Here is a 26,224-nt window from a genome sequence, read left to right on the forward strand (position 1 = left end):
CACTCGGTGGTTCATATAGCTTTGTAGGTTTTTCGTAAAAGTCATTTGCCAAGCATAAGAAAGAGTTTTGAGCGCCAGAAAATGAAGCATGAACAATAATAGCAGCTGGGTCGAAAACATCTTTAAATAAATATGGTTCATCTCTTGCATATCGACTGTAAATATTTGCTAAAGGAAGTTCGACTTCTGATTTAACATTCTTTGCAAATAATACCATGACATTGCAGTGAATTCTGTATATATTTGTTCGTCTTTCTTTGGATTGTCTTCGTAGATTTGAAATGACACTTGTGAATTTTGTTTGTCATATACAATTCTCACATAAAGTGTGCTCTCGGTATTTGCATATTCATCAGCATATTTTGCATAACATGAATTTATTTTATCTTCTATATTTTTTAACGCAGTCTGTAGAGAAGATGAAAGGTCAACTTGTATTAGCTCAATTTCTTCCCACATTTTTCGTTTCCCTTCAGATATATAATCTATATGAAACCTTACAATAAATGGAAAACTTTTATCTTTCTACAGACACAAACTTCATTCTACGAAAGCCAATAGCTTTTGTGACAGATGGGTCTCTTAGCCATCTTAATGGGTAGTCAAAACGATAGCCTTCATGCTTTACGGTCTCTGTCTCAAACTTTTGACCGACATTAGTAAAAAGTTCATCTAATGGTTTAGTTGTAGCAACTCTTGAATTTTCTTTTTCTATTGGAAGCATATTTTATCTAGAATAAAAATGTCGAAAGATATTGCTTCCATGAGAGAAATACAACACAACCGACAACTCATTATGCAAGCTCTAAATAAGAACACAACAAACTTTTCAAACTATTCTAAGATATCTGAGTCATTGAAAGAAGGAAACTTAAAACTGACATTAAACCCAATGACAGATGAGTTTCTATTTCAGACAAGAAGAACAATACTGTCTGTATAAATCCAACAAAAGGAACTTTAAACGAGAAACCTATAAATGAACTTCTTTTGAAAGCAGATGTTGACAACAAAGCTGACAAAGAATATGTAGACGATGCAATAGCAAAAGAAGAAGAAAGAGCTAACAATGCTTATGCAACAAAAGAACATACTCATCCTGAACTAGCAGACAAAACATATGTTGACAATAAAATGTCAAGTGAAGTGACAAGAGCTGAAAACGAATATTCTAAAAAGACTCATATACATTCTATATCTGATATTACAAACTTACAAGAAACCTTAAACAGTAAAAGTGCCGTTGGACATACACATACATCTTCTGAAATAACAGACTTAAACGTTAGCCTTGAAAAGAAAGCAGACAAGAACCATACACATGATTTCTTCACAACTGTTGCTATAGAAAGTATTGAAGGAACGGTTGAAGAAACTGGTGGGGATGCATTATATTGTAAACCTCCTAACTTTCCACAAGGTTTAACATCGGATGACGACATAACGACGATGAGAAACATTAGATGTAAAGATGTTTATGTCATGAAGGATGAACATAATATTAAATTCACTGCTCAAGATTTATATGACAAGAAAGCAGACAAAACAGAGCTTCAAACATTAAAGACAGAAATGCTTCAAACATTATATCCTATAGGCTCTATTTATACGTCAATGAACTCTACCAGACCAGAAACAGTTTTAGGTTTTGGAACTTGGACTCAAATAGTCGACAGGTTTTTGTATTGTGCAAACTCTTCAAAGGAAACAGGTGGAAGTAAAACGATTTCAGGTGAAAATTTACCTGCACATAGTCACTACATAGATTTAAGTACATCTCAAGCGGGTTGGCATAAGCATAGATATTGGGATTGGTCAGGAATGATAAAAGGTAAAGGATATGATGTTAAAGACAACGTTAAGTTTGCTATAGATTGTTACTGGAGTAACACTGAGGGAGGAGGAAACCATACACATCGCGTTTCGGGATATACGCAAACAACGGGACAAAGTAAAGACTACATGCCACCTTACATGACAGTTTACGCATGGTATAGAAATGCTTAGTCGTCATTTTCAACTTCTTTAGCATATTCGTCAGGAGTTGTCTTATATTTGTTAGGAACTGTCTTTGAAAGTATACCACCTTGAACCTTAACAAGTTTGAAACGAGGTCTGACAATAGTAGTTTTATCTTCTGCTTGCAGTCTGTACATTTTGCCATGTTTGCCTAAAACTTCATAATATTCTCTTGTATACTTTCTTCTATTTTTACGAACACGAACGTGAGTACCTGTCGAGTTCCCATTGTTGTCATAGTCAATAGTATTTTCATATGGGTCGCGTTTAGGTATTTCTATTTTTACTTTGTCACCTTTCTGAAGTTTGAAGCCCGGCATTCTTTCTTGTTTGTCTCTTTTGACTAAATTATTAAATATATAGTCTTTCTCTAAGTCAGGGTTGTTTTTCATTTCTTCGGGGGAGTGGTTTCCCAAACCTTTTTGTTTACGGCTATTGTAAATATTTAAAACTTGTCTCATCTTTGCCATGGAGAAGTGTCTATATTTGTCGTCATATGACATTTCATTTGCTTCACCACCTTGTGGTTGGTTTAAGTCTCTTAACATTTTTATACAACCGTCAATGACACCAAGAGCAGAATGGTTTTGGTCGACAATGAAATATTGGTTTACATTTTTTGAACGCAGATAGTTTTTTACATCATCTGATTTGAAAGAACTTTCACAGTCAGATGTCAGTTTTGTTGGATGGTATTTGTCAACGAATATTGTCAAAGCAGTTTTCACATCTAAAATATTTTTGGACCATAATGGTATGGCTTCACAGTATCTTGTGTTTTGACCGACAAATATTAGCCAGTATGGTGGTCCATCTTCTCTATACCTCGGAATGTTTTCCAAGATATCCATAAACCAAGCATTTGGTGTTGAACTAAAGATTTTTATCATGAGTGCTTTCTTTGTCGCTTTAGAAACATAGGGGTCCTTGTTTGGATTCGTCATTTTTTAACCCATAAGAAATGGGTTTATTTGGCGCATTAGCAGGAGTTGCATCCAGATTTTTGCCCGCAGTGGGAACAATAGCCAGAGGTGTATTTGGAGTTGGAAGGAAGATTTTGAGTACATTAGGTATACTTAAAGAGAAAGCACAACCTATTATACAAACTGTACAGAAAGGTTGGGATGTAGCACGAGATGCAGCAAATCTTATTCCAAATCCTGAAACAAGAGGAAAAGTTCAAGGATGGATGGACAATGTAGGAAGACAAGCAGGAAACTATTATAACAAAGCAAATGACTACTATAACCAAGCAGGACACTATATGGACCAAGGTGAAAGATTCTTTAACAGAGGATATAACCATGCACAACAATGGGTAAACAATAACCAACCGCAACCGCCTCAAACGTGGGGAATGTAAAGTTTTTTACTGAGATGAAATGAACAATACAGCATTGAGACAAATGGGTTCAAGATGGATTTGTCGACTTCCAGCAGTTACACAACGTGTTTGTCAAGTTCTTCCTATACCTCAGGAAGTTTTAGACCGACTTAAAAAACAACAACAACCAGTTGAAAACAAACCAAACTAAAATTTTTTACTGAGATGAAATGACCGAAGAAGTTGAAACGGTAGATTTGACACCACAAACAAAAAGTTCAGAACCATTGTCAAAACCTGTCAAAGAACTTACAGATGAAGAGAAAAATTCAATAATAGAAAGTGCCAGGTCTGGAAATACAAACCCTAACTATAAAGTCACTTTTCATAGAAATGGAACGGCTAGTATCTCAAAAAAGAAACAGACTCTCACAAATAAAATATTGAAGTCTGAAGGAGCTTTCGAGACAACAGATGGAAAAGTATACTTCACTGACAAACAGTTCATTATAGAACATCTCATTGACTTAGAGTCGAAATATTCTAAACTTTACAACAAACACAAAAAGTTGAAAGGAAAACAAAAACAAATGGCATATGATATTTACGAAGATGTTGACGACACAACCATACCTGCAAGTGAAGTAAAGTCAGGTGAACCGAAAAGTGACATTGAACAGATAGAAGAAGGTGAGCCAAAAACTGAAGATAAACCAAAACCAAAGTTTAGTTTCCAAACTAAACCAACTCAACCTTCATTAGCTGGTATGGGTTGGCGTCAAAGACTTCTGGTAGCAGGAGGTTATGTAAAGTAAAAGAAAAAAATATTTTTAAAACAGTATATTTTTTTATTTTTATTTGAACTGTACGCTGAGTTTGTTGGAAAAGACCGTTGGGAAACTTGTTTGTTAGACGATGAAATATGAAATGGCATACCATTTAAAACAACATTTTTTTAAAAAATATATTTTTTTATTTTATTTGAAATGTACGCTGAGTTTGTTGGAGAAGACCGTTGGGAAACTTGTTTGTTAGATGAGAAATATGAAATTCACTGTTGTGAGTCATTTGAAGTCAGAAACAAAAAGACAAAAAGAGTTTTAAGCGAATGGGAGCAAAATAACGGATATGCTAGGATGAGTATGAGTGGGAAACGCTATTTTAAACATGTTGTCATTGCAACTCATTTTATACTGAATCCTAACAATTTACCTTTTGTAGACCATATAAACCGTATAAGAAACGACAATAGACTTGAAAACTTACGCTGGGTTACTTGTTCTGAAAACAATAAGAACAAAGGCAAATTTCGAGATATTGTATTCGAATTTGTCGACGAACTAGAAGATGAAGCAATTGAAATTACAGACTATGGCGAGCATACGTTTGAGTTTTACTACTATAGCGAAGAACAGGACTCTTTCTACCTTTATACCGGCGTAAACTATAGAAAATTACAAGTATATTTTACTAAGGAAGGCTATGCTTATGTAAACGCTAGAGATACAGATGGAAAAAACGTTAGACTATATCTTAACAAATTCAAGAAGCTATATGGCATACCATTTTAAAACGTTTTTCAAAACGTTTTTAAAATAGTATATTTTTACATATATAAAATGCTTCAGGTTGAAAAACAAAGAACAAAAGTAGCAGATACAAAACCGTTAGACTATATCTTTACAAATGCTGGTAGGACTATTTCAGATGAAGAAATTTCATCCGGTGCTTACAGGTTTGATTATCCAATTCGTTGGCTTCAAAGTCCTTCAGATGCAAAGGCAATAGGATTTAGAAGAGTTTTGTTTTCAAAAAGAACTAACGCATTTATGTTCGCAGTATATTTTCATGGGCAGTATAAAGGTTCTGATGGTCTAATAGACAAATTTGACGAAATGAGAATCTTTACAGTTCGTTCAGACGAAAGTCTTGAGAAAACTCTAAATGACTTTCAAACTCAAATGAACAAATATTATTGGGAATTTCAAGAAAAATACGACTCTTTACTAAATGGAACATACTATCTGAAACTAGAATATGACAAGATGAACTCCACCGTTTCATTTCAAAAGATTGAAATTAACCCTCCAAGAGATACAGAGTTTTTATTTTGGGAAGTAGACAAACGTTCTTGGGCACAATTTCTTCGGTTACTAAACCAGAACGAACCATTACCACCAGATGGTCCATTTCAATTTATACTTCCACCAGCAGATTTGACAGTTTATAGAAACGTGTTTGACCCTCAAAATGTTATGTGTCATGCAAGTTTCAGTTCAAGCAACAATAGTTTTCTATGTATTGGTAAGGACTTTTATGACTTTGCTTCTAAATTCTACGAACCACCTAGTAACAGTTTCTCTGACTTTCAAGTTTGGTTCACAACAAATGGTGTGCAACATATTATTCCATTGTACTATGACTTTTATCTCGAATTGTCTTTCATATATAACTACGGAAAAGTGCTGAAAAAGTATTGAATGTAAAGATATTAGAAAATAACACGTTTTCTAACATCGTAGAAAACTCATGAAAACAATTTATTTTTGACACTTTCACAAAAAACATAAAAAAGTGAAGTTAAACGTTAAGGTTTACTGAACTGGTTGGATGTCGCCTTCTGAGGTTATGAAGAACGGTTGTCCTGAGAAGTGGAACAGTGCTCTGAGAATTTGTATAATTCGTGGAATTGGACTCTCTCTGTTTGGAAGTAGTATCCAAGGACGCTTGGCAAAGAACTTGAGAAGAGCTTCTTTCTTTGCTTGCTTTATGCCATCGTAGGCTGTCCCGTCTGGTATTTGAATTGGAATTCCAGTCGAAATCTCGAGAGTCAAGGCAGCCCTTCCAGAAATAGTTGTGAACTTGACCTTGGGCTTCATGACCTTGCGCAAGTAGTCTTTTATGCAGTCGTTAATTTAAATTAGGTAAATTGCCTCGTCAAATGGCTCGATGTTGTCCATTGCACTGCTTCAGAACAATACTTGTACTTTTTCAGAACAATACTTGCACTGCTTCAGAACAATACTTGTACTTTTTCAGAACAAGACTTGCACTGCTTCAGAACAATACTTGTACTTTTTCAGAACAAGACTTGCACTGCTTCAGAACAATACTTGTACTTTTTCAGAACAATACTTGTACTTTTTCAGAACAAATTTCCCGTAAAAGCTCTCAATTTGTGAGAAAAATTTTCTGTTTCAGAACAATACTTGTACTTTTTCAGAACAATACTTGTACTTTTTCAGAACAATACTTGCACTGCTTCAGAACAATACTTGTACTTTTTCAGAACAATACTTGCACTGCTTCAGAACAATACTTGTACTTTTTCAGAACAATACTTGCACTGCTTCAGAACAATATTTGTACTGTTTCAAGACAATGTCCGACGTACCACCAACCCAGTCCATTCCCAAACCAGAGGAACCTAAAGCACCAGCCCCTGCACCTCAGTTCCAGCAAGTACCTCCGATTTACTACCAATTTCCACCTCAATCCAAATCGAAGAGAGACCAAGAGTTCGAAGAAGGTCTGAACCGCTTACGCAAAGAGTATGCTACAGCTCCAACCCTTGGTTGTTCCAGCAATTCCAATCTCAATCCAAATTACTACCAATCTCAATCCAAATCGAAGAGAGACCAAGAGTTCGAAGAAGGTCTGAACCGCTTACGCAAAGAGTATGCTACAGCTCCAATTGAGAGAAAGTTGTTGCTAAATTCAGTAAAAATAATGTTTAGGTGAAGAGGTGACATCTCACCTGTTTTCTCACCTCTTTTCTCACCTCATGAATTTTCATGAATTTCATCGTAAATGTTTTGTCGAAACTTCTTCATCGTAAATGTTTTGTCAAGACTTCTTCGTAAATGTTTTGTCGAAACTTCTTCATCGTAAATGTTTTGTCAAAACTTCTTCATCGTAATGAGTGTAAATGACCCAAAAATATATTTTAGGTGAAGAGGTGACATCTCACCCGTTTTCTCACCTCTTTTCTCACCTCATGAATTTTCATGAATTTCATCGTAAATGTTTTGTCGAAACTTCTTCATCGTAAATGTTTTGTCAAGACTTCTTCGTAAATGTTTTGTCGAAACTTCTTCATCGTAAATGTTTTGTCAAAACTTCTTCATCGTAATGAGTGTAAATGACCCAAAAATAATGTTTAGGTGAAGAGGTGACATCTCACCTGTTTTCTCACCTCTTTTCTCACCTCATGAATTTTCCCGAAATAAAAAATAAAGTTAGTTTTATTTTTTTTATTTTTTTTATTTTGTATAAAAGAACAGAAATGTCAACAATCGGCACAACAACAATTCAAACAACTACAGCACCAAACTCGCTAGTCATGAATCCTACGTCAATGTTGGTAGAAATGAAAAGCTTCATTCCTTCTTCATATACTTTCGAAACAGAAATACAAAAAATTAAGCAAGAACTTCTCCAAGGAGATTTAGACTGTTGTGCAAAAGATGAAACAAATGAACAGTATCTTTATGAAATGCAGGACATTATTGACCATTTACCCAAATTGCCTGAAATTCAGCAGCAAAAACTCACTATTCCTGAATTCGATGAAATAGAAGTCAAAGCAACTGACTCAGTAGAAATAAAGAAGTTCATACGAAAGGTAAATTATGAATTCCTTGGTTTTCATTGCAACCATAAGGTTATGGACAAAGATTGCGACATGGTATATAAAAATATTTCTGACATATATAAATCTGGGGAGTTTAAGACCTACGACAACTTTGTTTCGTTAGTTGCTGAATGTGTATGGCAGATAAGAGATAAAGATAGAAGAGGTAAGGTATGGAACGAACAAATAAGACCCGCTATGTTTGAGATGAAGAGAGCAATTGACGCTTTAGTTGTTTTAGCAGGTAAGGTTTCAGAATATAACGCAAAAATGAACCCGCAATGTTCAAAATGTAAAGCAGCAATTAGGAAATATAACTACTCCGTCAAAGAGATAGAACGTATGCGAAACGACTATGCAGATTTAAAGAAAGAAGCAGAAAAACCAGCAGAAGATAAAATGGACATGTTAGAATTTCTGAACAAAAACTATCCAACAGCAGAAGATTTCCTTCTATCTGACGTCAAGAAGAAATATAAAGAGACTTTCGGCATTGTTAAAACTTTTGATATCCTCAGCGAAGAAATAGAAGCTACGAAATTGTTCAGGATTTCAAATATACATCGTACAATTCATGTAAAACGCTTATAAAATAACTAGGGTGAGAAAAGAGGTGAGAAAACGGGTGAGATGTCACCTCTTCACCTAAACATTATTTTTTACTGAATTCAGCAACAAAATTCTGAGTAAAATAATTTTTAGGGCTTGTGTCAAACCGTTGAGTTTTCACAAAATTTAAAAAATAACGTTTACCATGTAAAACGCTTATAAAATAACTGAGGTGAGAAAACAGGTGAGAAAACGGGTGAGATGTCACCTCTTCACCTAAACATTATTTTTGTCTGATTTACGCTCATTACGAAGAAGTCTTGACAAAACATATACGTTTAGTTTCGATGAAATCATGACAAAGAATGTACGATGAAGTCTTGACAAAACATATACGAAGAAATCATGAAAATTCATGAGGTGAGAAAACAGGTGAGAAAACGGGTGAGATGTCACCTCTTCACCTAAAATATATTTTTGCTGAAAAATGACCAAATTTCATGAATTTCCTTAAGACAGAAAAAATAAAGTTAGTTTTTTATAAAATATTTTTTTTATTTTGTATGTAAGAACAGAAATGACAAACATTGAGTTTGAAACAGTTAGAAAGATAGACAATGACACCAAAGTGGTTAGAATAGGTGATTTAAACGTAAGATACTCAAAGAAATACAACAAATATTCTTTGTCAGACATTATATCTCCATCTGGAAAGAAAACAAAGGACTGGGTTAGAATTGCTTCTAGTCAGAAAATTTTGACAAGAAATCCTGAGCTTATGATATCGGTAAGATTCTATGGAACTGCAGCATATCTTATAGACAAAAGTCTTATACCAATAGTTTTGTTATGGTTAGACCCAGTTGTTGGATATAACTTCATAACATATGGTTCATTCGATACGGAACGTTGCAGTGAAGGCTTACTTTACATCGTTCAGAAACCGAAGGACTTCAATACAAAAAGATATAAGATAGGAAGAACATATAATATAACTCAAAGATATGACAGTACAGTCAATAGAGTCAAGGTTGTGTTTGCTAATGATATGAGAGCTGCAGAAACAGAACTACTTGAAAAGTTTGAGAAAATATATGGTGCTCCATAAAAGGTAAAGAAACGTTTGAAGTAGATGAGATAGATAAAGCTATAAAATTATTTGACGAAGTTGCTGAAAAATACATGTAAAGCGTTTATTTTTGGTCTTTTGTGAAAGTCAGAAAATAAAGTTAGTTTTATTTTTATTTATTTTTTTATTTTGTATGTAAAGACAGATATGTCAACAACAGAGAACACAACAACTGCTATCGTTCATGAAGCCATAAATGAAGAATACGAGTACATACAGTTTAACAAACAACTCCGTCTCATTCGTTCGGTCAAAGACGATATGTACCAAATGCAAAGTATTTTGAATGCTCTTCGTTCTACAAAGCAAGCATATCATTGGTTTGAAAACCAACAGACAAAAGAACTTTTAGAAGAATTTCCTCATATGTTTGCTTCCCTCGGAAAACCGAGGGAAGAGATTCCATTCGAAAATCGCAAGAATTTGGCTCCTTGTTTGAAAGGATATTATGTTCATAGACTTTTAGTAAATGCTGTTGCAATGTGGGCTTCACCTCGTTACGCTTGTTATATTTTCATGATGTTAGATGAAATTCATAGACAAGAACGTGAAGAGATGGAAAAGAAACTTCAAGCAAAAAATGAAGTCATTGAAGCAAAAGACAAAAACATTCAGAAAAGAATACCACGTTCGGTACCAAAAGGAAAGGAAAAGAACTATAAGTATATGATTTATACTGAAGAGATGGAAAATGAAGAAGATAAAGATATGGTTATGTTGCATTTAGTCAGAAGAAACAACAAAAGCTTTTACGACCTTGCTAAGATTTACAAATCTGACAGAAATTGGTTCTATCGCGAAAACTTACCGATTTCAATGACACCTAATGAAGATGTGAAACAAATAGTTCAAGATACGTTACCTCAAACACACTATGATATTAAAGGTTGTACAATTCTTACATTCAAAGAAGATTTGCCATTGTTAAAGGAAAAAATAACAGAGTATTTTGACAACTTCAAACAAGCAGAGTAAATGAACTCTTTATTTTTCAAGCTTGACTTCAGATGGCTCAAGTAGCTCAATTAGGTAAATTGCCTCGTCAAATCCTTCTGGCATTCCGAGTCCTTCCATCCGACAGGAAGAACTCTTCCTTCCGACAGGAAAAAATTTTCCTTCGACAGGAAGAACTCTTCCATCCGACAGGAAAAAATTTTCCTTCCGACAGGAAAAAATTTTCCAGTTGTCCGTCCGTAAACCATTCAAATTTTCGAAAATTGAGAACTTTTTGGTCGAACTTCAGAAAAAAATTTTCCATCCGACAGGAAAAATTTTTCCATCCGACAGGAAAAAATTTTCCTTCCAACAGGACACAAACGAATGTCTCACGTCCCTCTTCCTGAATGCCTTCCAAAGCCAGAAGAACCGACAGCCCCAGCACCACAACAGACTTACTAAGACTAAACACTTACATTTTTCAAGCTTGACTTTTTACAATTTGAACTTTGTTTGCGTAGATATGAATTCTGAAAGAAGTATGAGGGTCTTGTATGACTTTGTACTTCTCCCATAGTTCATGTCTGTCAAACTTACCTGCCATGGACTCTTTCATAAGTTCCATGAAATCGTCTTCGGACAATCCGGGGAAAAGTATAATGTCAGTAAGTATTCTTTTAACATCTTTACTTAAACTCTTTGCTGTCTGTACACAAATGACAACTGAGATGTTAAAGTGTCTGAGCTTCTTAAGAATTCGACACATGTCTTGTTCTCTATTCTTAAGCAAAGGATGAGAAGCAAAGTCATCTAAGATAAGAAGACACCTATGAGGGTATGTCTTCCAATCGTAAGATTGCAATTTCTTCGAAATGTATTCTATCTCTTTCTGTTTGTTTCTGAAGTGTTTCTTCTCTAATATTCTCTGCATTTCCTCATTTGGGTCTTTAAACTTAGAATTTATATACTCATTTATAGCATTGTACTTCAAAACTCTTCTTTGGTACTTCTTTATCCAATCTAACAACTCAGAGTCTTTTATACATACTAACTTAGACTTTTTTATAATATCTTTGAACGAATTGACGGTTTGGTCAAATTGACCAGAAGTACTACAAATAACAACTAACTCATAGAATGGGTTCTTCTCATCTAGTTCTTGTTGTTGTGCAGCCATTTTAAGATAAGTGAAAGTCTTACCCGACCCAGGTGGTGCGATTAGACCTGTTATACCATTCTGAGCAAATAGGAACTTGTCATGTATGGGTTTTATCTGAGCATTTTCTAACTTCCTCTTGTTCTGTTTAAAACATTCTCAAATTTCTTGTCAATGTCAGCAAACTTTTTTTCTAACATATTTTTAGAAAAATTAAAAATTTTATCTTTTAGGAAATGTCTAGCGATTTCGCTATCTATATTCGAGACAAGCTTTTCGACAGCAAAACATCTGTAGACCATAAAATCTTACATAGTGTAAACAAGAAAGGGGAATTTGTTCTAAAGTTCTGTTTCTGGGAATATGACAAGAACCATAAAACATTAAGCAGAGAAGTCTTAAAATTTGTCAATGACAGACTTGTTGACAGAGATGACGCCGATTGGAAAGATGAAGTCCAACAAAAGTTCTTAGAATGCAAAGAAGACACATGCGCTGTTCTTGAAGATGAAATAGAAAACAGAATAGAAGAGCTATTAAAGGACAAAGACCTTTTACAAAAATATGGTTCTGAGAAGTTTGACATAACTCCACCAGAGAAGAAGAAGAAGAGAGAGAAGAAAGAAAGAAAGTAGAAGAAGAGAAGAAAGAACCTGAACCAGTTCCAGAGAAAAAGAAATTTGACATGTAAAAATAAAATTTTATTTTTAGAACATTTCTGGGTCAATGTCAATGTTCTCTTCCTCTTTAGGAGTAAACACTGGCTTAGACTCTAAAATCTTTTTACCCAATTTACCTTGAACTTCAACTATCTTAGACTCATAATATTCATAGTCGTCTGCTTTCTTTGGTTCATAAGGTATAACAAGTTTGTATGCTTTACCTTCTTCGAGTTTTGAGAACTTTCTGTCAAAATTTTCTTTGACTGTCAACATACCGTCAATGTATAAGTCTTCAAAAGTTGCACCACTTTTTCTAACAACAGCAAACTTAACTGGTGCAATGTTCCAAATTTTGTCAAATGTAGACTTTTCAAAATTGTAGAAGTAAACATTCAAATATGCAAATGGAGCTAACTTATCTTTGACTTCTGTCATGTACTTATTTACTGAGATGAATTTTGCCATCTTTTCTATCGGATAAAAAAATATTTTTTTAAAATTTACTCAGAAAAATTTTTCTTTGTATATACGCCATTCTGAACATCTAAAAGACTTTTGACATTTGCCAAGAATGTTCGTTTAGACGCTGTCATATAACCATACTCTTGACAATATTGTTTATATTCATCGTACAATGACCTTTCATCTAAACACTCAAAGTTAGTCTCATCTATAAACAGTTCATATACACTCTTGTTTGCTTCTAACAATGTTTGTCTCTCTTCGGTATATGGAATTTGTCTTGGATTGAACTTTGAAATATCTAATGTCATAAAATATGAGAACAAGTGGTTGTAAAAGTCAGATGTCAAAGTTTCTGCTAAGTCGTCAAAATATTCAGTATCTTGCATATGAGAATCTGACGTTCTGACAACTACATATCTTCTGTCAGAACTTTCTAACTTCATCGGAACAGCATTGTTTGAAACCATAATGAAGTTTGCAACATTTTCACAAACTCTTTGGTCTTTATATTTTCTTTCAACAACTCCAACTTTGTCTGTTATAAGACTCTTCAAAGCATCTGAGTTCAAAACTTTTGTTGTATCTATACTTTGAAGTTCATTGCAAACTATAAGTTTCATATTCTCAATTGAAGAGTTAAATTTACCGCAGATGTTTTCTAAGTTTGTCATATTCGGATTCGAATAACCTTCTAACAGTTTGCACAAAATATCTGTAAAGAAAGTATTCTTACCAGTTCCTTGTTTTCCAATTATAATGAGAGCAGTTTCATTTTTAGCACTTGGATGTTGTAAGATGTTTGCAAACCAACATAAGATATACTCATAGACTCTTTCGTTTCCATTGCATATAATTTCTTTGACATGGTCTAACCAAGCTTCTATAACATTTTCTTTCCATTCTACTTGTTCATATTTATATCCAGTGAAGATAGAATAGAAGTTTGGAGAAGGTGTATAAAACTTTATACCACGAACTGAAAAATCTTCTAACTTTGACAATAAGATATCCCAAGCATCTAACATCTTCATGCCAACTTGTACGACTTTATTTTCTTAAGTTTCTGTCTACATTCTTGTTCAGACACTATTGTTGCTCTTGGTTTGTTAAAGACAACATCCCATTCTTTCATGACATAACATTCTGGGGCAGAGTCAACATAAATGACTAAACGTTTCAAATTCTCGACTGCTTTGTTATAGTCTCGAAATGGACACATATTTCTGAATGCTTGGAAGTCATAAAAATCTGAAACATCTATTCTGTACATTTTTATAAAAATAAAAAAAAATATTTTTTTTTATTCTTGACTTTGTTGTTGCATTTGTTGTTCTTGAGCTATTTGTTGTTGAAGTTGTTCTTGTAATACAATACTTTCACCGGTTGCATCTTCCAATTCGAAACTTTCTGCCGTCATTGACAAATACATAGGACATAAAAGTTTTACAGGAACAAAGTTTGCGTCAACTAAGGTTAAGTTTATGTTTGCTAAAGTGTTTGAGTTTACTAAAGCTGAAAACTCTGCATTCGAATGAACAATAGGCAAACCAGCAGAGAAAGTGTTGTTTATACGCATGAGTATCTTTTGGTCATAGTAGTTTCTGTCAACATTCGAATAGCACTTTGAACCTAAGTTTGAAACAATATATAAAATAGGTGTACTTAAAGTCAATGGAACAGACATTCCTTGTATGACACCTTTTCCTGTTATAGGAAACTGTTGGTAGTAAAAACCAGATATAAGTTTTGTATTATAGCTCATATCGTTTATACTAAACTCAGTCGGACATCCAAACATAATGAAACCTGCTCTAGTTGCAGCACATGTTACATCCGTCCTTAAAGTATTAAATAAGTCAACAAAACCTGTTGGTGGTATATCTGAGTAAGTATCTTCAAAGAAGTATTTTTTACCATTCACAACAACAAAGTCTTCTGGTGTCAAAAGAGCAAAACAGGCTTTAGTCGTCATCGTGTTTAAGGTCAGTTTACAATATCGTCCTTGAGGACTTTGTAAGTTTGTTGTTATAGAATTATATGACTCAGGGTTTTTAGTCGTAATAGTATAAACCACTATGTCTTCTGCCATTTACTTAGCAAATAAATTTTAATGAAATGTTGTGGTCGTCAAATATTTTTATGACGTCTGGGAAACTATACTTTAAGTTCAACGTTTCACCTCCTTTCATAACGTATATCTTGTCAATGACATTATATGAAACACCACAGCAAGCAATGTCGGGTTCTATTTCTTTGATGTTTATATCGTCTGCCTCTGTCAAAAGTTTCAATAGTTCTTTCAAAATTTCATGAGGTGCGATGACATATGAGTTCACTTTTACAGGGTTGTGTTCGACCAAGTTTAACATTATACTTAAAGCTTGACAAATCTTCTCCTGAGTTTGAAGTTTGTCTTTCAGTTGTTGGTAGTCGTTTCGAATATCTGCAACAGAACTTAAGTCTCTGCTAACTTCAGGATATGTTGGTTGTTCTTTTACAGGAACTATTGTTATACCATCTTCGTCTTCGTATGGTTTCCCCACTTCAACATCTCTGTCTTTGACATTGACAACAACACTTTGACTGTTTGTTTGAGTTGGTGAATTTAACTTCACATCTGCCACCGCCATTAAACCTTTTGAAACACTTATGCTTCTATTTTTCGGAAATGACATTTTACTTAGAATAAAAGATGGACGTATTTGAGTATCTCTTCGAATTGAAGCAAAACAAAGTTTACACACACAAACAATACAAGTTCATTGACAGAGTAGTTCTTTACACAAACAATGGAAAATGTTATAGAATAGCAATATTTGCTGAACCAAAATATTTTCATAAAGCAAAGAAAGTTGGTATAACCCGAGATGGTGAAAGTTCTTGAAGCAGACAAAAATATAACAACAAAACTGACCGATTATTTCTAAAGGTAAGTTTATAATACAATTTTATGTCAAAACTGGCGTACTGTCAATATTTGACGGAGAGAAGTCAGTTCAAGAACAACTTACTGACCTGCTGCCAAAATCTGCTCGATGGAAGCTGTCGTTATGCCAATCTGAGGAGCCCCAGCAGGTTTCATCGAACGAATCTTCAAAAGAGCATCTTCCGTGAAAAGTGCTATTGGTTTTGTAAACTTCTTTGCTCTCAGTTCATCTGGACCGTCTCTGTCACCAGTATATTGTATTTGAACTGTACCAACAGTTGAAATACCACCCATAAAGTCTTCTGAGTCAGCAAATGGAATGCCAAGCCAAAAGTTTGAACGGTCTCCATTTGTATATTGAGTTTTTTGACCTCCTGTATGAGTCCATACTTTCACATATGGCATAATAGAACTTTGCATTTCAGGGTTAATGGTTGTTGTGAAGTTGTTGTTAAAGTTCATAGCATCTAATGTCAAGTTGTATGACCTCATATCCTCAACTGTAGAATATTCTTCTCTTGGATAGTATTTGCCATCTATGTTTATATGATATTTAATACCAGGGTTGTAGAAACAAGAATAGTCATTTATAGTTCGTCTGAACAGTACAAACATAGTATCTGCATGTTTCATTGCAGTTGTTAAGGCAATATCTGTTCTTGCACCTGGGTCAGCACTTTGGTTTCCAACTTCACCTGCAAAGTCTTTGACAGATATTTGGTGTATAGGGAACATAAGTGGAACTGCAATATATTTGGCAGCTAAAGCATTTGAAATATCTGGGTCCAACATATAGACTGCAAGTCTGCTTTCTATTCTCTTGCATTCAAATTTTTCGCATGTGAACTTAACTGGGTCCCAAGCATCTCCAGCAGCATTGAAATAATAGTTTACTTCAGTGTTGAGGTTTGAGAAACCAAAGTCTAAGTCAACTTTGTTTTTGCAAAAGTCGGCGAATGACATTTTATTTGTTCCCACTACTTCTGTAAGAGTGAATGGGTCTTGTGTTGGTGCAATGACTAAGTTATTTTTGCTTGGAGTAAGTTCGATAGAAATTTTTCCTGCCCAGTTTGGCAAGTATCTTAAAAACCTGAAGATGAGGAAAGATGACAAAGGAACTCTAAGTTTCAGTTTTACTTTGGTTACTGCTGCTGCAGTTTGTCCAGAAAGGTTAACATAAACTCCTGGAACGTTAGGGTCAAGTCTTCTTATTTTCTCAATAGTTGCATACTGGTCTGTTTGTTCTCTAGCTTGTGGTTGTACTGAGTTTCTCAAAGCGAACCATTCATAGTTTGCCCATGTTACTGTTTGAACTAAGTCAGAGTTAGAATATATCTTATATCCCATGAAAACTTCTGGAGCATATTGGTATCCGACATAGAAAATTCCATTGCAACCTTTCTTGTCAGACAACTTGGCAGAAGGTTTTATTTCAATGTCTTGTTCCACGTATAAGAAAGAGTTGTCAATAGAAATTATATGAAACCTGTCGCAAGCAATATCTACTGTTGTTGAAGAACCTTCTCCAAACTCACCTACGTTTCCATAAGAAACAGCAGTTGTATATTCGTAAGTTCCAGGAACTATTTCTGACCTTCTAATGGCATTGTCGCATTCGTTATACCATTCGGAAACATTTCCATTCATGGCATCCAAAACTGTTGGCGTTATATTCTGAGCGGCGTACATTTCATATGAGTAAAAATATAGAATAGTTGGATTTATATGTCATAATAGAACCCACTCCGACCAAGCTTTACTTTCTTCCTGACTGAGTTTTTAACTCTTCTTTTTCCTTCATTGCCCTCTGCTTGAAGTTGTTGCATCTTTGCATTATGTTCATCTAGTATGTTGCAAATTTCCCATGTCCTTTTTGCCTTTTGGCTCTGGTCGCCCATCTCAGGTAACCTATATCCTAGAAAGAGTTTGTCATAGTCTGTATTTGAGTCTTCGCGTATTGTTTGCATGACTCTTTCCTGAGTTTCCGGTTCAAGCGCTTCAAACAGTGCCTGTCCATATGGAATAAGCTCGTTTCCAAATATATGTTTTTGTAGCCATTCTGGTTTTCTTTCCATGTTACCAACTATATCTTTTGTGAATGGGAAAGCTTTTACCCAATCTTTCAGTCTTGCGTCGTTTATTTCTGTAGTTGGTTTTATTTTGTCAAGGAACATGTTTTTCAATACTAACATTTCATTTGGTACTGTCCATTTGAGTTTACTTAAATATTCATCCCTTCTCGGTTCATTGTCTGCAAAGTAAGTTTTTATGACATTTTGTAAACTTTCGTTTGCAAGGTCATGTACAATAGGTTCTCTTCCTTCTATCTCCCTAACTTTCTTTCTAAACTCTTCACCAAATATACCATCTCTATGGTTCTGTGTAGTTCTTTGAGATAAATGTTTTAGAACGTCAGGTGTTATATTTCCATCAGCCATGTTCATTTCATACTGGTCCAAAATATCTGCATCTTTCATATCTTTCAATGCATTAAAGCCGCGCTGAAAATACCAGCTACATCTGGTTCACCATTCACTTCCATTGCGTCTACAACTTCTTGGAATTGTGGTTGTAAGTTTATGAACCACCTATCCGGATTAGCTTTATGACCCCATCTCATTGTAGTTCCATCGTCTGCAGAAACAAAAGTAGGTTTGTTTCCATCTTGGTTAGGTTCTGAATGAACTTTAAACAATGTTTCATTTCTATATGTTTTCTTGAAATTTAACCTTTTATTTTCACCGAGTTCATCCAAAGATTGAACGTTAAATGCTCGTAAGTAAAAAGGGTTGTTGTATTTGTGTACATTTTTTTCAGTTCTTCCATTCTATGCTGGATATTTTCATCTGATGTTGGAGTCTTTTGTATGTCGGCAAACATTTTTCGATATTCTTCTACTATGTCAGCCGAATTTTTTTTAGACTCTTGGAAATATTCCATATTCTCCGCATACTCTTGTTGAGGGTCAAGATTTTTCGGCTGTTCCAAATCTTCATCTAGTTCTGTGAAGTTAGTTTCCAAAGGAAGGACTTGTTCGTTTCCTTCAGGCTCTTCTAGCTGTTGTTGCTAACTATTTCTTCCATGTCTGGTTGTATCTGAACTTCTTCCTGTGGAGTTTCTTGTACCTCATCTGCTGGCATTTCATATATTCCGAGACCGTTTTCAACAATTTCCCTATCTACGTCATCCGCATTCATAAGCTTTTGTTCTTTCGTTCCGTCTCTATTTTTTACGCGTTTCATGACGAAAGTTGAATTGTCATTTAGCTCTGACATCAAATATCTCGGAGTAAATTCATCCATGTCATTTGGATGATATGCTATTAAATCATATCCCTTAGCGAGCTTGTATTTTCCAGGTTTGAGATTATATCCGTTTTGGTGCTGAGCCATAAAGCTAAATAGGTTCGGGTCAGTATTTCCATCCTTGAACTTTCCAATAGCTTCTTTATATCTGTCACTAAAGTCAACAGTATCTGGGAAACCACACTCTTCTTTAAGCATTTTTAAGAATTCTTGGTTTCCTTGTTCTCTACTTCTTTTATGTCCTTGCTCTGTTTGTGGTTGTTGTTGTGCAGGGTTTTGAACTGTTGGTTGCTGTGCTGGTTGTTGTGTTGGTTGTTGTGCTGGTTGTGGAGGTGGTTGTTGTGCTGGTTGTTGTGCATGCCTGTGTCTGTGTCCATGTGACGATGTAAATGTTCTAGGTAGTCCTGGTGCAGGTGCTTCTCTTGGAGGGTTTGGTGGTATATAAGTTCCACCAGCTGGCACATATGTTCCATCTGCAGCGTAATGTCCTACCTGACTTTTCGTTTTTAAGAAAGCATTTACTAGGTCTGTTTTGGTCTGTTGTAACTCTTTTTCTTGACTTTCCACAACAGTTGCTCTAACGGAGTCATAGGCACTTTGAACTGCCTGTCTCGTTGCTGCATCTGTTATTTTCGTCATATTTTGTGCTACTTCTCTTAACTCGTTGTCGAAACCTTCAGACTTCAGTTTCTTTCCAGATGAGAAGTCGTTCACTAGTTTCACCTTACTATGAAGAGCTTCGAAGGCGTTCTTAAAGTCAGCCTTCATTAAAGCTTCATTTGAACTGTCTTCATCCGCTTGTATTTTTGTCCTTATTGACCCTATAAGTTGGGCTGCTTTGGCGTTGGCTTGGGCATCTAACCAGTCATTATTAGCTTTTATATATTCTGCGCTTTTCATTGCCTTTTGCATGGCTGCGTCGTTATTTTTACTTTCTTGTGCTAAGTTTTCATACTGTACGGTTTGGTTTTGCAACTGTAAAAGTTTTTCTGCCTTTACATTTGCTTCAACTTCTTTTTTATACTCATCGCTATCCATATATGTCTTCAGGGCTTTTTGTTTTATTTCTTCATCTTTCAGTACTTTATATTGAGTAGTATGGTTTTTCAAATTTATAACATCTTGTTCCATTTTTGCTACTTCTGCTGCTTTTTCTGACACTTTTTTCGCATATTCCTCTGTACTTAGTTCTTTCAGTTGTTCTTTTTCTTCTTTTTCTCTACGTTTAACTCATTGAGTTTCTTTGTGTGTCTGTCATATTCTAGTTTCTTTTCGTTTTCACTTATTTGTTTCTGTATGTCTATGTTTGACTTTTTGACATCTGTTATTTGATTTTTGAGTGAACTCAAATTCATTTGACTTTGAGGGTTATAGGCTGTTCCGTCTGCAGCTCCACCATAGCCTGCCATTTTCGCTAAAAGTGCCGCTCTTAAACCTCCACTCTGTGCACCAACAACTCGGTTTAAAAGCATAGGATTGCTTGACATTTGTTGCAACATAGTGGGGTCATTCAGCATTTGTTGTTGCAACTGTTGTTGTGGTGTCAGTTTTACTTTTGGATGTTTCAATGCTCCCTTCCTCTTACGTATATTCTTACGTAGCTTACGTGGCATTTTAAGTGAAGTTAAAAAGCGGTTTTTGACAGATGTTTATTGTGACTTCTTCGTAAAGACTTTGTTATGACTTCTTCGTAAAGACTTTGTTGAGATTTCTTCGTAAATGAGTGTAAATGACCCAAAAATATATTTTAGGTGAAGAGGTGAGATGTCACCTGTTTTCTCACCTCATTTCTCACCTCTTGAATTTTCATGAATTTCTTCGTAAAGACTTTGTTAAGACTTCTTCATCTAATTTCTCATGAACTTTCTTGTCTATGTTTTGTCAAGATTTCATCGTAAAGACTTTGTTGAGATTTCTTCGTAAATGACCCTAGTAGTATATTTTTGGTGTAAAATTCATGAAAATTCAACGGGTGAAAAATTAGGTGAGAAAACAGGTGACATCTCACCTCTTCACCTAAACATTATTTTTGGTGTAAATTTCATGAAAATTCAACGGGTGAAAAATTAGGTGAGAAAACAGGTGACATCTCACCTCTTCACCTAAACATTATTTTTGGTGTAAATTTCATGAAAATTCAACGGGTGAGAAATGAGGTGAGAAAACAGGTGACATCTCACCTCTTCACCTAAACATTATTTTTGGTCATTTACACTCATTACGAAGAAGTCTTGACAAAACATTTACGAAGAAGTCTTGACAAAACATTTACGAAGAAGTCTTGACAAAACATTTACGAAGAAGTCTTGACAAAACATTTACGAAGAAGTCTTGACAAAACATTTACGAAGAAGTCTTGACAAAACATTTACGAAGAAGTCTTGACAAAACATTTACGAAGAAGTCTTGACAAAACATTTACGAAGAAGTCTTGACAAAACATTTACGAAGAAGTCTTGACAAAACATTTACGAAGAAGTCTTGACAAAACATGAAAACATATATAATTTGTGAAAAGCTCCTGGAAGACCCGTATATATAAGACCTTCATTTATACTAAACATCTTCGGGGGCTAGAAGGCACGAAGTGCCTGGAAGCCATCCCCCAAGAAAAAAAAAACTTCATTATACTCATTCATCCTCAGGGCTAGAAGGCACGAAGTGCCTGGAAGCCCCACTCCCTTTTTTTTTTTTTTTTTTTTTTTTTTTTAATTATTTCACAAATTCATGAAATTCATTAAAAAAAAATCAACAAAGATTTACGCGTGAGCTCAACCACAAAATAATTATGTAGAATGTTTTTTTGTTACCTATGTATGATGATTAAATCTAAAAAATGTATATAACTCAGAGCCTTTTTCGGGAACAGGACAAATTTGCCACACGGCACTTTTTTTAAAAAAAATTAATGGAGCGGAGCGATACTCTGCTGCAGGAGCCCCAAGGCTCCCAATCATTACGAAAGGGAGCCTCAGGGCTCCTGAGAATCCATCAGCAGAGGCCTTTTCATTTGGCCTCTGCTGATCAAAGATTCGGCGAAGCCATTCTTCGTCTCAGGAGCCCCAAGGCTCCCAATCATTACGAAAGGGAGCCTCAGGGCTCCTGAGAATCCATCAGCAGAGGCCTTTTCATTTGGCCTCTGCTGATCAAAGATTCGGCGAAGCCATTCTTCGTCTCAGGAGCCCCAAGGCTCCCAATCATTACGAAAGGGAGCCTCAGGGCTCCTGAGAAACCTCTTTGAGAAGGTTTTCTTTAAGAAAACCTTCTCAAAGATGATTGTCAGCATTCACTCAAAATCTACCAAGAGTTTCAAAGTTTCAAATCTATCTGAAATGAAGCTTTGAATCTCTTGTATATCTAATTGTAGAGGTACCTTTTCAAAATGTCTTCTATTGATTAAATTTAATCAGTAAAAGTCATTTTGAAAAGGTACATCTTTATAATTGCTATTGAGCATTCACTCTTGGAACCTTGGAGCTCTTGTGTAGTGCATGAAAACTCCAAGATTCTAGCATAAAACATATATCATAGACATAATTTCTTCAAATATAATTTAAGGTTATTTTTTAAAAAAATAGAAAACTTAATTTAAGGTTATTGAAAAGTGACACTTGGCAAATTTGTCCCGCACTCGCCTTTTTCAAATTTAAAACGGTGTTATCAGCGTCAATCAGATGTTAAAAACAGGTTCTCATTGCAATAATGTTTTGATTTCAGAAGACTTTGATACATATATTCATATATTCCATATAGAATGCTGGCCGCAAATTACCATATGTTGAACAATTTGCATCTACATGTGCTATTAATTGATGGGAATGTCACTCAATTGCTAACGGCGACAGATAGAAATATATTGTCGAATAACCTATAGCATCGTCTAAAAATGCATAATAGATTCATTTCTCCACATAGTGTATTGGCATTTCATGTTTCTTTTTAATCAATACTTATCATATCGTTCGGTCACAGATGAAAAAGGATGGGGATATGATCATATTACTGATCTATCACTGATATCCTATGTTGGATTGTTGCATTGGATATCTATTGATTCTTTTATGTTGCCTTCTCGTCTGGCAAAATATTTTTGCCATAACCAGCATCAAATTGTGTGGTTTCACATTCATTGATTTTAAAATCCTTGGTGAAACATTCTTGCATCGATTTCTTTGAAATTTGCCATATGATATTTTGTTCAAATTTTTTCTTGCTGATCAAAATTTAATTTTGACCAAAAAATTTACTTGACATACTTCATCTTTTCTATATTTTATTTTCTTGACATTATTTTTATCCAAAATGTATAATTGTAAAATTGTCACTTTTTAATTATATGTCCAATTTTGTCACAATTATTCTTAAAGAATCCAAAAAGCGTGAACAGAAGAAGGCAATGCTTCCTCCTTCCATAAACCAACTTAAAAACCAAGCAACAAAGTTATTCAAAATTCAGCCGCCAAATAAAATTCAATCAATTTACACGACTGATGGAGTATTAATCACTTCGATTTCTGAGTTATCGCATGGTATGGAAATTCTTGTTTCAACGCAACTACCCGATGAAGACTTTTCTGAAGGTGAAAATCAAGTTGAAGAAGCACCAAAATCGAGCCCACGCTCATCGCAGATACCAACTAAGCCAAAGACTCCTATTTCACCAAAACAAACGCCGCCACCTAACTCAATGAATTCTCCAAAATTTGTACAGCCACCACCAGTCAATGTTAGTCCAATGTTTGGCAGCAAATCACCTAAGATGAGTGTTCAGTCTTCTGGCCGCCAGACTCCAGTTCTTGGACAGATTAATGAACCTTCAGCTTCAACGCCAGCCGTAAAGCAGCCAACATCGGGAACTCCAGGTCGCTCTCCATCTCCGATGGCTCAAAACCAGCCTCCTTCTCCAAGAAGCGAAGAAGAAGGACAAATGGTCAGAAATACTTCACAACTCGCGATTATACAGCAATCTACACCAGAGTTAGAAGCTAAAGAGAGCTCTGCCCGCCGCTCTAACTCTCCTAATGCTCCAAAGCGAAATACAGTTACAAGAGATGGCGTTGAAGAACAAATTGCCGAAATTCTCTCTCCAGATGAGAAAGAACGCAGAGCGATGCTTTCCTGTGGTGTCGATCGTGATCTTATCATCTCCAGCCTCTCAGAGAACCTTTCAGGCCTCTTCTCCGACATAATGCCATCGAATGCTGCCGCTACCGGTTCCTCATCGCAAAAGGGAAGTTCACGTTTGGGACAATCTGCGAAAGACGATGAAGAGCAGCCAGAAGTCACAAACGAGACACTTAAGACTGCTATTAGGCAAGTACCGCAAGTCATGCAGCGCTTCATGACTCAGAACGGGAACAGCGAAATCACACAACAAGCGATTGTCCAGAAGAGACTCTTAAATCACTTCGGCGAGATCCCACGCATATCCAACGCCTTAGAACAACATATTAACGACCAAATAAAGAACGGAACGTTCTCAACTCTCGGTGGATTTAATGTCAACTTCAAGACATTGATTGTCGGACCTAGATCGTCAGGCAAAACAACATACCTCAAGAACCTCGCTAAAAATGTTTACAGAAGATTGATCGCAAGCGGACAATATCGTCATACATTCGTATTTAATGTCGACTTTCTACAGATAAAGGAGTCGTTTGACGACCCAATTAAATTCTACAACGCATTTATGGGCCTTGCATTGGCTCAGGCTGCAAGCCAGAGGATAGATTTCCAGCCATATCTCGATATGATTACACAATACTTCGAAAAGATCGTCCAAGTCGATACATTCATTAATCTTCCTACGAAATTCTCATTACAAGACGATTTCAGAGCTACATCAGCTGTTTTAACTGAATTAGCCTCGAATATCTTCAACGCGTACAAGAAATCAGGTTCTCTCTCCATATTTATGACCCACGTTGTTACGATCCCAGATTTCATTGCCAAAGCGTTCGGATACAGCAGAGTTCTTGTAATTGCAGATCACATCGACGTTGCCGACGTTCTTGTCCCGTGCAACGACCAATTAACGCGGGATACGCAGAATCTCCCTATTATAGAGTTCGTTAAGCTCCTCCTTGAAGACAACGCCTTCATCGCCGGATGCCAAGACGAAAGACATGCAATCGAAGCGATAGACCTCATCGCAGATGATTCAACAGATATTCTTACAGGTACAGACATAGTTTCCGTCATCAATTCGGACCTTGACGAAACTCATTCTTCAGAAATTTGGTTCAAACTCCAAGTGGCCGGCCAAACACCGAATGTCCTTCTTCGTTGTGAGGACTGCGGTGGATGCCCAGGATTCCTCGCCCGCTGGGATGTCATTATTTCGATGGCTCAGCAGTATATCATAGAGGAACACAAGGATAAGAACTCAAAGAAGCTCAGAGAGCGAAAATTGGCCCTCATTACAAAGATAAGAGAGCTTGCAGCCCTTGTTTTCGCCGAGGAAGGTGATTTTGGTACAATCAACCCTTACCCAGGCAAAATCAACGATTTCGAAATTGTCCAGAATGTCAGGAATGAGTAAAATTATATTTAATAAACCATTTTTCATCTTTTCTTTTATTTTAATCAAAATAATAACAATTTTAAATATTGATGGCTCTATGTGCATAAATTTTATGCATTTAAATAGGTTTTCAGTTATAAATCATTTTGAAGATATCATAAAGATTGATATTTGAACATCTTTCTGGTTCTGGAATAATATATCGTGTTTCTCTTTTTGTCTATATAAGTTGAATAAAGTTCTGTTATCTATTGTGCGAAGATATGAACTTGATACAACCCTTTGGTTCAAAAAATCAAAACTGATATTAGATAATTTCATGCATCATGTATCTATACTTACTCATCTAACAAACATGCAACATTTAGCGAAATAAAAAATGTTGATTAGTATTAATGAGTTTGAGAAAAAGATTTATGATAAAATAATTCAAATTAAGGTTGAGTTGAATTTCATTGAGTGAAAAATGTTATGTACTTAAAATAAAATTGTTTTATAGATTTAGATTTTTCGATTTTCTTCCAAATTTTTTTCATTTTTCAAAAAATGATTTTAATTTCCTTTATTTTACTATAATAAACGTTTAAAAATTATTTT

General features: G+C 35.3%; 16 protein-coding genes and 3 pseudogenes across 19 annotated transcripts, besides 2 other annotated features; 11 read left to right on the top strand and 8 right to left on the bottom strand.

Annotated features, from left to right (window-relative positions):
• Positions 1-21,814: part of a mobile genetic element that runs on past the window's edge.
• On the bottom strand, positions 2,004-2,567 carry TVAGG3_0365220 (uncharacterized protein; the record flags this gene model as incomplete). Its single annotated transcript, XM_051231559.1, has 1 exon — positions 2,004-2,567. One exon carries the CDS (start codon positions 2,565-2,567, stop codon positions 2,004-2,006), a length of 564 nt encoding a protein of 187 aa, XP_051101289.1.
• On the top strand, positions 2,981-3,382 carry TVAGG3_0365230 (uncharacterized protein; the record flags this gene model as incomplete). Its single annotated transcript, XM_051231560.1, has 1 exon — positions 2,981-3,382. The coding sequence occupies one exon, from the start codon at positions 2,981-2,983 to the stop codon at positions 3,380-3,382; it is 402 nt and encodes a 133-aa protein (XP_051101290.1).
• On the top strand, positions 3,402-3,554 carry TVAGG3_0365240 (uncharacterized protein; the record flags this gene model as incomplete). The annotated part of the gene is made up of 1 exon (XM_051231561.1): positions 3,402-3,554. One exon carries the CDS (start codon positions 3,402-3,404, stop codon positions 3,552-3,554), a length of 153 nt encoding a protein of 50 aa, XP_051101291.1.
• Positions 3,610-4,158, top strand: TVAGG3_0365250 (phage tail repeat-like family; the record flags this gene model as incomplete). The annotated part of the gene is made up of 1 exon (XM_051231562.1): positions 3,610-4,158. A coding segment is annotated over one exon (549 nt), but the record flags the coding sequence as incomplete, so codon positions are not given.
• On the top strand, positions 4,330-4,914 carry TVAGG3_0365260 (His-Me finger endonucleases family; the record flags this gene model as incomplete). The annotated part of the gene is made up of 1 exon (XM_051231563.1): positions 4,330-4,914. One exon carries the CDS (start codon positions 4,330-4,332, stop codon positions 4,912-4,914), a length of 585 nt encoding a protein of 194 aa, XP_051101293.1.
• TVAGG3_0365270 (uncharacterized protein) lies at positions 4,963-5,823 on the top strand (the record flags this gene model as incomplete). The annotated part of the gene is made up of 1 exon (XM_051231564.1): positions 4,963-5,823. One exon carries the CDS (start codon positions 4,963-4,965, stop codon positions 5,821-5,823), a length of 861 nt encoding a protein of 286 aa, XP_051101294.1.
• Positions 6,725-6,978, top strand: TVAGG3_0365280 (uncharacterized protein; the record flags this gene model as incomplete). Its single annotated transcript, XM_001308362.1, has 1 exon — positions 6,725-6,978. A coding segment is annotated over one exon (254 nt), but the record flags the coding sequence as incomplete, so codon positions are not given.
• TVAGG3_0365290 (organellar and viral DNA polymerase type B) lies at positions 7,629-8,482 on the top strand (the record flags this gene model as incomplete). The annotated part of the gene is made up of 1 exon (XM_001294715.1): positions 7,629-8,482. A coding segment is annotated over one exon (854 nt), but the record flags the coding sequence as incomplete, so codon positions are not given.
• TVAGG3_0365300 lies at positions 9,103-9,713 on the top strand (annotated as a pseudogene). Its single transcript has one exon. A coding segment is annotated over exon 1 (611 nt).
• TVAGG3_0365310 (KilA, N-terminal/APSES-type HTH, DNA-binding family) lies at positions 9,916-10,511 on the top strand (the record flags this gene model as incomplete). Its single annotated transcript, XM_051231565.1, has 1 exon — positions 9,916-10,511. A coding segment is annotated over one exon (596 nt), but the record flags the coding sequence as incomplete, so codon positions are not given.
• Positions 11,072-11,521, bottom strand: TVAGG3_0365320 (protein of unknown function, DUF4106 family; the record flags this gene model as incomplete). The annotated part of the gene is made up of 1 exon (XM_051231566.1): positions 11,072-11,521. One exon carries the CDS (start codon positions 11,519-11,521, stop codon positions 11,072-11,074), a length of 450 nt encoding a protein of 149 aa, XP_051101296.1.
• On the top strand, positions 11,983-12,437 carry TVAGG3_0365330 (annotated as a pseudogene). The gene has a single exon. A coding segment is annotated over exon 1 (455 nt).
• On the bottom strand, positions 12,454-12,681 carry TVAGG3_0365340 (protein of unknown function, DUF4108 family; the record flags this gene model as incomplete). Its single annotated transcript, XM_051231567.1, has 1 exon — positions 12,454-12,681. The coding sequence occupies one exon, from the start codon at positions 12,679-12,681 to the stop codon at positions 12,454-12,456; it is 228 nt and encodes a 75-aa protein (XP_051101297.1).
• On the bottom strand, positions 14,174-14,845 carry TVAGG3_0365350 (uncharacterized protein; the record flags this gene model as incomplete). The annotated part of the gene is made up of 1 exon (XM_051231568.1): positions 14,174-14,845. One exon carries the CDS (start codon positions 14,843-14,845, stop codon positions 14,174-14,176), a length of 672 nt encoding a protein of 223 aa, XP_051101298.1.
• TVAGG3_0365360 (protein of unknown function, DUF4106 family) lies at positions 14,967-15,503 on the bottom strand (the record flags this gene model as incomplete). Its single annotated transcript, XM_051231569.1, has 1 exon — positions 14,967-15,503. The coding sequence occupies one exon, from the start codon at positions 15,501-15,503 to the stop codon at positions 14,967-14,969; it is 537 nt and encodes a 178-aa protein (XP_051101299.1).
• TVAGG3_0365370 (protein of unknown function, DUF4106 family) lies at positions 15,881-16,591 on the bottom strand (the record flags this gene model as incomplete). Its single annotated transcript, XM_051231570.1, has 1 exon — positions 15,881-16,591. One exon carries the CDS (start codon positions 16,589-16,591, stop codon positions 15,881-15,883), a length of 711 nt encoding a protein of 236 aa, XP_051101300.1.
• TVAGG3_0365380 (uncharacterized protein) lies at positions 16,946-17,488 on the bottom strand (the record flags this gene model as incomplete). Its single annotated transcript, XM_051231571.1, has 1 exon — positions 16,946-17,488. A coding segment is annotated over one exon (543 nt), but the record flags the coding sequence as incomplete, so codon positions are not given.
• TVAGG3_0365390 lies at positions 19,387-20,459 on the bottom strand (annotated as a pseudogene). Its single transcript has one exon. A coding segment is annotated over exon 1 (1,073 nt).
• Positions 21,815-21,965: 151 nt separating the features above from the next.
• Positions 21,966-22,737: a mobile genetic element.
• Positions 22,738-23,440: 703 nt separating this feature from the next.
• Positions 23,441-25,645, top strand: TVAGG3_0365410 (P-loop containing nucleoside triphosphate hydrolases family; the record flags this gene model as incomplete). The annotated part of the gene is made up of 1 exon (XM_001311777.2): positions 23,441-25,645. The coding sequence occupies one exon, from the start codon at positions 23,441-23,443 to the stop codon at positions 25,643-25,645; it is 2,205 nt and encodes a 734-aa protein (XP_001311778.1).
• Between the last annotated feature and the right edge of the window lie 579 nt (positions 25,646-26,224).

The sequence above is a fragment of the Trichomonas vaginalis genome, chromosome V (genome assembly GCF_026262505.1).
Source record: "Trichomonas vaginalis G3 chromosome V, whole genome shotgun sequence".
NCBI lineage: Eukaryota > Parabasalia > Trichomonadida > Trichomonadidae > Trichomonas > Trichomonas vaginalis.